The sequence below is a fragment of the Grammomys surdaster genome, unplaced genomic scaffold, assembly GCF_004785775.1.
Source record: "Grammomys surdaster isolate TR1022 unplaced genomic scaffold, NIH_TR_1.0 126035, whole genome shotgun sequence".
NCBI classification, from domain to species: domain Eukaryota; kingdom Metazoa; phylum Chordata; class Mammalia; order Rodentia; family Muridae; genus Grammomys; species Grammomys surdaster.
Genome location: NW_021620848.1, coordinates 1,092,328 through 1,104,878, shown reverse-complemented (window position 1 = coordinate 1,104,878; position 12,551 = coordinate 1,092,328). Strand labels below are relative to the sequence as shown.

Sequence of the window (12,551 nt, the reverse complement as noted above, 5' to 3'; positions counted from 1 at the left end):
AGAAACAGTATTATCCTACTAGTGGATCTGCTGCCGTTCAGAGCCGTGGGAAAAAATCAATTGATATAAAGCTAAGAAAAACTAAGAAATCACTTGTTGCCAGACCACTTGTATGTAATACAAATACTGTTGTCTTAATGTTGTTTGTCTCAGAAAATACAGTAACCTGGAAATAGCATTAAGGATAAAAAATTATCTGTTTCACCTTTGCCAGAGATAATTATCTATCACCAAAACAGGGATCACAGGCAGCTAGCAGGTAGGCCTTCATTTTCCTGGCTGGAAAAGCCTTCTTTTCTTTTACCCAGCAAGCCATTATAATTCTGTTTAATCCAACACCACATCTTTTCTTACTAATGGTGGGTATCTCTGCAAAGAAAATTCTACCCACAACTTTGTAACTTCCAACAGGAGTCTACCCTCTGTCTGTCTTAAAGTATACAACTTTCCTTTAATGAATATTCCCTGAGTACTTCCCATTTTAGCAACTCACAGCAATTCTCCAGGGGTATTTACAACAGTAGATAACATAGGATTCTATGTATCTGCAGTGGGCTGGGATAAGGAAACAATGACCAGCAAAAAGCCACAATCATAAAAGGAGTGTATTAGACTAAAACAACTACTGATTTTTCTGGGCTGTTGGGAAAGAAAGATTATCTCTGGATTGGGAATCGTTCATGCCTAGGTGCCTATGAGTGTGACAAAAGACTAATTGAAAATAGAAATGTGCAGAGAAGGTACCAGTTAATCAAGCAGAATATAGGTTAGGGACTACCCTGTCGAAATTTTAAAGACAAGTAGACATTTAAGATAATGAAATTCAGATGTACTATTTTATGGACACATATCGGTAAACATTAGATTTCAGATAATTTCATTATGTGAAAATTACTCAGAAAAAGTGCTGCATGAGAGATCATGTGAAAATGAATATGTTGTTTGCTGTCCCCTACCTTTTACCTAGAACATTTGTCTCAAGTACTTCATCAGCCTGACAAACTGTACGGTACAGACATCAATGCTAAGTTTGCTACATTTTAATGAATGAACACCTCTGCATTTGGAATATACACTTCAGTAATAAATTAGGTTAAGCATGCCATGATCCTCAAGTAAGTTTTAATCAGCTACTGAATTTAACTTCTCCACACATTTACACAGTTTATGCCAACTGGAGAAAATCTTCTAGGAAATCTCCTTACTGATATTACTAACTGAAAAAAATGTTTAAGTTCTTTCTGAACTCTGGTCCCTGTTTAGAACTGGTAGAGAGGGAAATGCCTTTTGAATGGAAAGTAAATTAACCTAATTTTTCCTCATTACCTATCAGAGCAAAGATCAATGAGCAGGCCCCTTCACAGATCCTTGCTTTTCTAGATGTAAGCCGTAGCTTGCAGGCTTGTAGCACAGACCTATTCAGAATGACTCTTATCATATTAGCCCAGTCAAATCTCACAGTTCAGTGAATATAGCAAAATTTAAATACTATGTTCTTATGAAGTTTTGACATTTTCACATATTCATGGATTAATGGGAAATAATGTTCTTAAACTACACATGATCTTTTGCCATCTATCATCCCATAGTTACAAAGGAAGATGGAAAGGAAGATGGCAAAAGGGTCATATTAAGCATGCCATGTGTACTGTCACATTGCATGCTATTTTCCATTTTCTGGCAATAACAAAATGCCTGAAGCTGGTTTATTCTTTTCTCCTACATCTGAGAGCTGGAACATCCAGGGTGTGGGAGCAGATCTATTGCATTGCAACAAGGTGAAAATGTGGAAGGCCAAGTAAGTAAGGACAAAAAAAATGGAGTGAAGGACTATTTGCTTTATAATAATTCATTCTCACACAAAAATGTACACTCCTATGAAATAGGTGCTCTTCCTTCCAATAAACTAATTCTCCTCAAAAACCCCTACCTCCTCAAAAGAATCATTGGGAATTAAGTCAGCACAAATTTCAGAGTGCAAAAACCAATGCCAATCATGCTATAGGAATTTCAACTTCACTTGATTTTCTGAACTTCTACTGCTATTATCTCATATTGACAATCAATCAAAGATAAGTCATTAATACTCCCTTTCATGTATTGATGACAAAATGTTCCCCTTAAAAGCAGAGCCCATAGTTTAAATACTTAGACACATAGCTGGAACTACAGAGGGGAGGGTCTAAGTGGAAACAGGCACCTTCCTTGACTTCTCTTGGAAGGTTAGCAAACTTAGCCATACACCCCTACTTTATAGTGAATTGCCTTACTTTAAGTTCAGAAAGATGGAGACATGTGAGTCTAGACAGAAATCACAGACTTTGAGCTAACAGAAAGCCTTTTAACCTCAGCTTTTTTCTCTTGAATATTTGGTAGCAGCAATATAATGTTTGTCTGCCACAGTCTAGGCACAGGTGAGAAACAGGACTAGTCATCTATTACAGAAATCACGTGGTTCTAAAAGAAGAAACCCATGCCATCTTAAATACCTCACTCTGTTCTTTTTATCTCTTCCCTAATTACTTCTGATCTCACTCAGGTACATTCTATTACTAGAACATTAATTCATCCTGTCAAATAATTCTAAGACAAATTGACAATACTTGCTTGCTTGAGACAGCATCTCACTATGCAGTTTTGGGTAGCATGGAACTCACTATGAAGACTAGGCTGTCTTCAAATTCATAGAAATTTGCCTACTTCATCTTCCCATATGCTGTGATTAAAGGCCTGGATATTATCTGATATTTTTAAATCTTTAGAATGTCAAGATGACCTAGCAGAGAGGCATTCTAGCAATCTTGATGACCTGACATGGACCCCTAGAATACACATCACAGAGGTAGGAAGTTTAGTCCTGAAGTTGCACACTGATACCTGTGCTGTGCTATGTGGACACTCACATACAGACAAATAAAAACCAAATATATGTAAAACATTAAAGATTAATTTATTTTTCTGAAGTTAGTCATTTTACACCTAAAATATAAACAGAGGTAACCCAACACTTCCAGTTTAAGCAGATTAAAAGCACACAGGAGTTTTATTCATTGCTGATGAACCCAGCTCTGTAGACGAAGTCAGACCATAAACTCTTCCACAGTCTTCAAGGTTAAATTGTCATATTTAACCAAAGAAGCAATTTCTTGTTGGTAGAACTGATAAGGAGAATATTTCAAAAAATGTTTGCTTAGATGGGAATCAATCTGGACTTAATTTATTATCACATAAGAACCTAATATATGAACTCATATCTATAATTATAGATAACTCACAGGATAACTGATCTAATGCGCAAAGTAAAAATGATTTAAAACTAAATGATCTAGCATTCTAAATGATAAACAAATATAAAAAAATTATGGGACTCCACCTCAATTTAGTTCTTTCCTAGTGAGACTTCCAATGCCAGTCCTTTGTGTCTAGTAATAATCCACAGAAATTGTTTCCACAAAAGACCAATAGTGTCCAGTTTACACTGGTGAACAGTTGGAAATTTTCACCATTCTTCCCTTCTTTCCATTGAGGTCTCTCCAACTTACTCTTGGTCCTGTATTAGCCTCTCTGAAGAACCTCTTCTCTCACAGAACCTCTATTCTCTGGGGGTGCCAACACTTGCTGGTAGCACAGGGTTCCTCCTATCCTACCCCATTCATCATTTCATCATGGTTTCTACAAACATATTACTTGTCATACTAGAGCTTAACGGCAGGATACCCTACTGTCTCCTTGTTTTCATTTGCTGGAAGCTTCAACCCTTTGTGTGGACACAGACCACCTTTTTCCCATAGATACTATCAGTCTTCTCTTCTATCTCATTTCCATTCTTTTCTATCAGCTGCAAAGCCACAGAAACACTATATTTTCCTTAATCTACTGAGTACAATGATTAGAAAATGGTCTCTATGAAATACAAATATTCAGTTATGTGCAGCACAACTTAATGGTCTATGTTCAATTGCAGCATAAATGAAAATGAGCAAAAGGCGTTCAGTTTAAGTCTCTGAGGACAAATGAAGGAGTAAGCATTTAAAAACATATGAAATGTGTATGTGATACACATATACACACTGAATGCGTATTGAATACACAATGTCACATGAGAACAGATATACACTAATGACAAATACTTTAGGATTTGATTTATATGAAGAATCTAGGAATTCCAAACTGATAAGGGCAGAGTGCAAATTAAAAGTTTTGAGAAAATAGAAAGATGAGAGTTGCTATAATAAAGAAATTCCATTAGGAATGACAAAAAGCTACAGATTTATAGTCACCACTGGAACCAACATTGTGGTTATCATTACTGCTAATGAATTACGTGGCTAAAGCTAAACAGTAATGGGCTTAGTGACAACCAATCCTAATGACCTAAGTACTATCCTAAAGTCCCATATGATGGATGATTTCACCCACTCTCATGTTTTGTTCTCTGACATCCACTAGCTCCTCATGATGCATGTATCTTTTAAACTTACAAACACAATAAACAAGCTAATAAATACTATGTAAATGTAAAATAAATAGTATTGTTACATCATATACATATATGTAAATATACATTCATATAACAACTTTGAAAATAAATTATATGATACCCAATAAATAGTTAAGTTGAATAATTTTAATTGATGAATACTGTGGTATTCATCATATGGTATATAAACCATATCTCAATAAAATTCCTTTTTAATTAAAGCCCTTTACCATTACAAACTGCTCTATTATCAGAATCTCCATATTATCCCGGGTCTAAATCTCACTCATTTGTACCTAAAATCTGTAATCTGTACGTTAATTTTACCAAATTACTTTTTTATTTCTTAAATTAAAATCTTTTTGAGTACTTCATCATGGAGAATATTTTCAGTGTTTTTGATCTGATGACCTTTGTAGGAAGCCGTGCATGCGCTGACTAAAGCCGCGTTTGCCTGACATCCGGGATTTTTCCTGGTGAATAGGTGAATTGCGCATGTGCCATGGAAAAGGCCTGCCAAAGTTAAAGCCCATCCCACGGCGTTTGGCACGCTACGAGTAAGCAGCCAATCAGAGGTGAATGCACCGCTCCACCTATATTAAGTGGGTATATTAAGCAGTGCTTTTCCTGGGCCTGGCGTCTTCTTCCACCATTTTGTATTTGGGAATAAACGTGTTTTTACGGAAGGATTCTGGTGTGTGTGTGTGGTGCGTTCTTGCTGGCGAGACGATTACACGCGCGCCTCACAGACCTTCAAACTATCAGATGTGGTTAAAAACTCCAGAAAGGCTCTAGGTGTTTGGTTATTGTCTAGAGCTGGCTACCACATTAAAAGGTAAATATAAAAATTTGCTTTGCATATTTATCAATATTGCTATAGTCTAGAATAATGAATCAATATGTATGATAATACAAATGATATATCCTAAGGAAGATAACTAGTTTTTAATGATAGTGAAAAAGATCACTGTTTTAAGCTACACAGATTTTCTAACTATCTGGCATTGTACAAAATGGCTGGATTCTCCTCTTCTTTTATCTGTTTTGCTATCTCAGTTTAGTTGTAGCTATGCAGTGGGCAGGGAAGGAATAACATAAAGTTTTTGGGAAACAATGGATTTTTTCAAACTAGCCAGTACAGGAGAAATGTAAATGTAGCATAGACACTGAAACTATGATGCTGGACTTTTCTCAACCCATTACATTTAAATACATTGGTTGATCACTTGCTTTGAGTGAATCTCTTATCCTTGTCATTTGCAAAACATTGGTTCCCTATTGACACATTTCTTCCAATACTGACAATTCCATTAGGCTGTGCTATGAACTCGCAGACTTTAGAAATCAGACATCTCACCAGAAAAGGCCCAAAAGAGTTAGGAAGATGTCAAGTCATAGCCATTAATAAGTGATTTTTATAATAAAAACTAATTTTACTTGAAAGTATGAGTTTTTTAAATATTAATTGCAGTCAATATCATAGTAACAGTGTCATATATATTCCTTAAAAAAATTTGCCACACACCTGGTGTGCAACATTACTTCCATGTTTTTCCTTGTTTGGGAGTGGATAGGGTACATCTTGGAGAAAGTGCGAGCTGATATAATCAATCAAATAGCTGGTTTCCTTTCAGAAAACAACCTAAACACCTATATATTTTTGTCTCTTTCCTCACACGAAATGCTAAAGAGATATGGAGAGAAGCATTGAGACTTGATACAACAACAACAGCAATTACAAAAACAAACAAACAAACAAACAAACAGTCATCCTAATGTTATCCTTTCCTCAAGGTTAAGTTAAATTAGCTGGTTATTTTTTCCACCATATAAGTTACAGTGAAAAGTACAGTAACCTCTATACAGCTAAATTCACTTTCTGAGTGAAAGCTTAGGTGCAATTACAACTGGTGCTTTTATAACATCAGAGCAAAAGTCAGCTCTGAGAAAAAGACTGGTATTACAATACATATATATTTTGAGATGATTTTGTTCTCTTATGTCTCTCCATAGTGTACTGAGGATCCCAAGGATTCACACTCTGAGAAGTACAGGTCCAGAATCCCACGTCTCCCCTCTATCCTACCACCTGGTCCACTCAACTGACAATTCCTATCTACCTAGGAAATATCCTTAATTCAGTTCTTCACAGCATCACCTTGTAAAACTTTCATGAGATTCTTTTACCAGCCCGGTAGTGTATTCTCTAAAGGCCTCAGATATCTTGTAGATCTACTGTTTTACAATGATTTTTTGCTTGCAGTTTTCTTCATTAAACTGTGGCTTCTAAAGCTCTCTGAACAGATATTCATCTTTTACCTCCAGAGTGCCTAAACTGTACATGATGGATAAGTTAATTAATATGCTGTGGTTCAATCTGACCACTTGCAATGATGAATTCTATTAGAGTGGGAAACGAGAAACTGAAGAGTAATATACATGTAACTCTCATCCAGATATATGCAAAGAATCAATGAGTATCAAATATGTATTAATTCCATAGTCAGTACAGTTGCATTATAGTTATAGAAAAAGAGAATGACTGACAGAAGTAGAGAGACACAGAAACACAGAGAAGCCAAAACGTACTAGGCTATAAATATACAAATTGTTAGTAAATTACTAATAACAATAGCAACTTATAGAATAAAAATTGTAACCATGAGTTGAGAAAATACATACCTGAACTGATTTTAAAACCTAAACGTAGTAGATGCTGGATCATATTTTTATCAAGTAAATGTATGTTAATATGAAAAGGTAGCTTTGAATATTAGACTTCCATAAGCTAATAAGTCTTAAAAAATTATGATTGGCAAAATAACCCTATTCATCGACAATGGGTAAAAATTTAAATTGATGAGGCACTTAAGCTTTGACACCTGTAAGAAATAAAATAGCCTGTGACTGGTTCAGTGGTTTGGTTTCAGGTTTCTTTACAAATTTGCTTCCAGGTTTCTATGTTAAACAAATATTTACATTTGTGAATGAGCACATTTATTCAAATAGATAACAAATGTAATATTTAATATAGTCATGAGACACATAAATTATCAATAAATTCAATAAATACAACAGTTCTCAGTGAGTCCAAAATTGGATATATGCTTACCAAAGAATAAAATAGAGACATGCAAGATGAAATAAATGTTCGTAATATGTCAGTATGTCAACTATGTGATTAACATATTGATCACTAATCCACTTTTATAATTAAGGATGTTACATAGCCTTGCAAAAAATACCTACAAGAAATGGTAGTTTTCAGCTCTGGATGTGAAGACATTGACATTGTTGAGCCAAAATTTTATGTTTAAGCCTATATATCTTTAAAACTTTCTTATAAATATCTAGAACAGTGCAATTTTAAAATTTAAAGATATAGAGACTGATTCAGAACAGTGAAATAGAAGCAGGAATAAATAAACAGAAATTGCAAACTAATAGCATAGAGAATCTGTATGAAGATGTTCATATTCTTAAATAGAGGAAAGTGATTTTTGTAAATTGTATGGATAATCTACCCTAAATGAAACTTGAAGCTTGAATGGTTTCAGTAACTTATTTCTTTTCAATGACTTTAGTTTGTTTTTACAACTTACAGCCTTACAAGTGCTAGAAAAGCTCTCTTCCCACTGAAATTAGTCTTCGAACCTAAAACACTTAACATCACCTCTTCAAGATACATACACACACTGATGTTTTATAATTTTTCAGAAAATAAGAATAACTGAAAATTATTAGAAATACTTTAAAGCTATCATATCACTCACACTTGAAGAAGATCAATTAAAATAATTTTGTACTGACAAATTACCAGTATTAGAGTACTTACCTGAAGCAAACATGATGATAAGATGCTGCAGATATGGTTAAAGCTACTACTTACAGTACATGCGGGTCCGAGCTGCTTTGACACTTTGGGAATGGATAGACGCTATAATCCTAGTCATTCTTGAACATGAACTCTTGGAAGGACAACTTCTTCATACATTTAACACTACTATTCTTCTAAACTGAAGGAACCCTAGCATACAACAATTTAGGGTTTGTACTTACTTTCCACAATTACTTGTCTGTCTTCCCAGTTATCTTTAATAAGTTGTATATTTCCAAAGTGTGCATCACTGTAAAAGATCCGATTGGTACCTTCTCTTCTTTGATTATAGTCAAAGGCCAGGGCTATGATATTCTTGAAATAATGTGGGTTCTCGTAGGGCCGTACTGGGGAGTTTAAATTGGTTTCATCGGAAAGATGTATGCTTTTTAATATTGTTCTTCCTGAATATAGCAAATATCCTTCATGCCTTAGACAAGTAACTCCATCCCCAGCCAAATATCCATGGGCGCAGGCACAAGTTCTTCGGGAATTTCCTCGATAAAGACATAGTTGCTTACAGCCACCATTATCTTTGGCACAGACATTGGTCCCTGAGAAAGATAAACCCACAAATGTACAATCAACTTTTGATGTTTGAACAAATTTATCCCACCCCTAATATAAATGTTAGAACTTAATATTAAGTTGTAATAATTAACATTAAGTATCATTTTATTTTTAAAGATTGATCAATAAAAATTAAATACAAAACAATAATGAATTTTTAAATCATAGTTTTTGTTTTCTTGAATTTAAATTTGAAGATATATATATTTTTTCAGTCAAACAATAACATTCAGATTTAACTTACTAACGTTAGCAATTTAGCTTAGGGGTGATGTCTTTGCTTAGCATGTAGCAAGTTCTGTGTTCAATCCTTACAGCAAAACCAAACTAACAAAATTTTCCCTTAAAAAGTAGATGAATACATTACTTTAAAATGATAGGTTTAATATTGCAATGTCATTGGCACATGTAACTGAGTCACTCAAAATATAACCCAAAGTCACTGAGAAATCAAGTGCTGCTCTCAGCAGTGTCTGTGAGGCATAGAGAAAATTGGGGTGGGTGGCTTTGTTGTGACTCACCTGTCATATATGGGGCATAAATGACGCCAATTTTAAAACAAGGCTGATTCTATGCTATGAATTCATTTTTACCATCTTCAAAATTATTACTTAAGGTGTCTTTTGTATAAAGACACAGAGTAAAAAGAATTTAATAATCAACAGAACCACCATCAACTAAGCAATGATTCAGAAGAGCATATTGAAGACAACCGTTTCCAGAGCCATAACAGCTTTTCTTCTAAAAGATAATCCAAAACACAAAAAGAAATATACAGATATATAAACTGTTTTATGATCATTTTCTTCGATTTTGCTCTTGTTGTTATTTAAAAAATCAGAGGCAGATGCTCACAACTAGCCATTGAACTGATCATGGGGTTCTCAATGGAGGAGTTAGAGTGAAGACTGAAGGAGCTGAAAGGGTTTGTGGCACCATGAGGAGAGCAACAATACCAACCAACCACAGCTCCCAGGGTCTAAACCACCAGCCTGGGAGCACTTAGGGAGGGATCCAGGGCTTTAGCTGAATATGTAAGAGTGGAGGGCCCTGCTGGGCATAGGTGGAAGAAGAGAACCTTGACCTCATGAAGGCTGGACGCCCGAGGGGGTGAGAATTTTGAGGGTGGGGAGGTGGGAGTGGGGGGGTACATAGAGGTTACATCCACAGAGAAGAAGGAGGAGGGGTGAGGGGATTGGGGGTTCCTGGGTGGGTGGGGGATGGGGTAAGGGGACAACATATGAAATGTAAATAAAACATCCAATAAAATAAATTTTAAAAAAAAGAAAAGAATACAAATGATAAAAAAAGGAAATCTTGAGGTTTTGAAATTAATTAATAATCCCCTTTCATTCTTAATTTTAAAACCAAAGTGAGAAATGATACAAAAGTTATTATATGTATATTTCATTGAGTATGCTGACCTTTCTCTCTTACTCGGTTAAAAATTTTGATCTCCTTTAGGTTGACTCCAAGTCCTGTTCTCATGGTTACTGTTTCTGTGACATCGTTCTTGTGGCCCCTTCTGACCGACCCATTGGCGTGTGCTCTGCCAAAAAAAGTTGAACATACAGAATTAACAGTTTTCTACTAATTAAAAAAAACGCAAAGTAAAACTGAAGATAAGGCCTGGCGCAAACAGAAGAAAAAGAAACAAGTTGTAGTGCGTGGTGCTGAAATGCTTGACCATGGAATAGCTAGAGAGTCTTGCTGACTTAGCCTCCTCTGTAAAAATTACATGGTTTTCTAAAATCCTTTCTGTAACCTTGCTAAAGTGTGGCTAATCCTTCAAGGGCAAAGAAATGGCACTGAAATAACATTTTGAGACTCAAACGCTTATGAAAAAATAAATTACCTGTCAGACCAGTAGATGTAAGCCCCAAAGACTGCAACGGAAAACAGATCCACATTGCTCCCAGACAGCAACACTTCACGATTCCCACCAGTGTCAAGGTCAATTCTCTCGATCTTGTCTGAGCGAGCATCACACCAGTATAATTTATTTTCCTAAAAAGTGATTGAAAAGCAGCAGTACAAACTGTTTTGGTTATTTATTAATGATATCGGTGAGTATTGCAAGTTGGCTGTGAACACACTTTAGAATCTTAAAAAGAGTCCAACAGACCTCATAGTCAATGGAGATGCCATTGGGCCATGTTATCCCCATGCTTACAATCATGACCTTCTCAGAACCATCTAGGCGAGCTTTCCCAATGCAGGGCACTTGTCCCCATTCAGTCCAGAACAAGAAGCTGAAATTAAATGATCATTGATAATAAGTAACAGATTAAGGGACATTAAATAAACAAGATCATGTTAAAACTCTTCACAGTAAAATGTGCATAATAGAACCAAATAATAAGCCATACAACTTAATTTACAAATATCTCTGCAGTGAATAATAAAATCTTATTATAAAACATATTTAATCAGATGGAGAAATCAAAAAGATGAATTCAATGCTTTGGAAGAATCATCAGCATATGTGCATCCTATCTGAAATTCTCTTCTCTAACCTGCTGCTTAATGATTTTAGGTTTGTTTTTTTTTTTTTTTCAGTTTTTTGTTCATGAGGCTTCTGGTGTTTCTTTGATTGTAATTGCATGATGAAGACTACACCTTAATAGGAAAGAACCTAAAATAGAGTAAAACATTACATTGGCCTTTCTTTACTTTCTTAATCATTTTGAACATTGTCCACTACTAAATTATAGGCTCAATAAAACCTTTTTTTCTGTTTTATTCAGAATTGTATATAGCATTCAATAATTATGATATTTAAAAATTAAACATCGTATAACTTATACATCTATAAACCAATCATTGCAGCTTACAACTGTAGTCATAACTCAAATATAATCACTCTAATTTAAATTTAAAAATTTAATGATTTAACTTGTGATTCCATCTTAATATACATTTCACACTTAAAAAAGGATGCATTTTCATAATCTCAAAATCTGTGATGTGAAATAATATGCAACCCAGAAAGAGAAGCTAAAGTATCATGAAACAAAACATAGTGAAAAAGAGAATGTGAAAAATAAATGCAACAATTCATTTTTACTCATTCATTCATTAATTTCAATATTTATACAATAGCAGAATAAAACATGCTTTTGGAGAAATATAATTGTTCTTAATTTTGAAACTATGTATCACAAGCTTTCAAACTATGAAAAACTAAAGTTATGAAAAATATGATAATCATTATTTCAGACAGGAACAAGTATGCATTTTCTGTGAAGATTCATATATGAGTTAGTATGACTCAGAGAAATATCACAAGGTTTCATATAAGAAACCTAAAGAAAACTTGTTTATTTTTTATTCACATATAAAATTATTAATTAACCTCAAAACTTGAAATACATAAAATAAGTACATTTGATTTATTCACATTTTGAATTATTTTGATACTTGATTTTGAAGTTGTAAAAAATATTCATGTTGCTATTTGACAACATTATGAAAGAGGTGTGACTAAAAATCCAATTCTGAGTACACTGTCATTCATATGTAGAAGTTTTATGGTTCAAAAAGGGAAAATTTTATAGAAAATTTTACTAATACTTTATTAGTGTGAAACTTGTTTAAAGGCATAAAACATGTATACGGTAAAGT

At 34.4% G+C, this 12,551-nt stretch overlaps 1 protein-coding gene across 1 annotated transcript in view; it reads right to left on the bottom strand.

The window, feature by feature from the left end:
• Lrp1b (LDL receptor related protein 1B) overlaps nucleotides 1-12,551 on the bottom strand; it is a 1,533,520-nt gene that overhangs the window by 438,403 nt on the left and 1,082,566 nt on the right. Inside the window, exons 37-40 of the mRNA XM_028754677.1 lie at nucleotides 11,053-11,179; nucleotides 10,783-10,934; nucleotides 10,352-10,476; nucleotides 8,540-8,911 (exon numbers count right to left, since the gene is read on the bottom strand). Of these exons, the coding sequence (XP_028610510.1) occupies nucleotides 8,540-8,911; nucleotides 10,352-10,476; nucleotides 10,783-10,934; nucleotides 11,053-11,179 (776 nt within the window). The remainder of the gene's footprint in view (nucleotides 1-8,539; nucleotides 8,912-10,351; nucleotides 10,477-10,782; nucleotides 10,935-11,052; nucleotides 11,180-12,551) is intronic.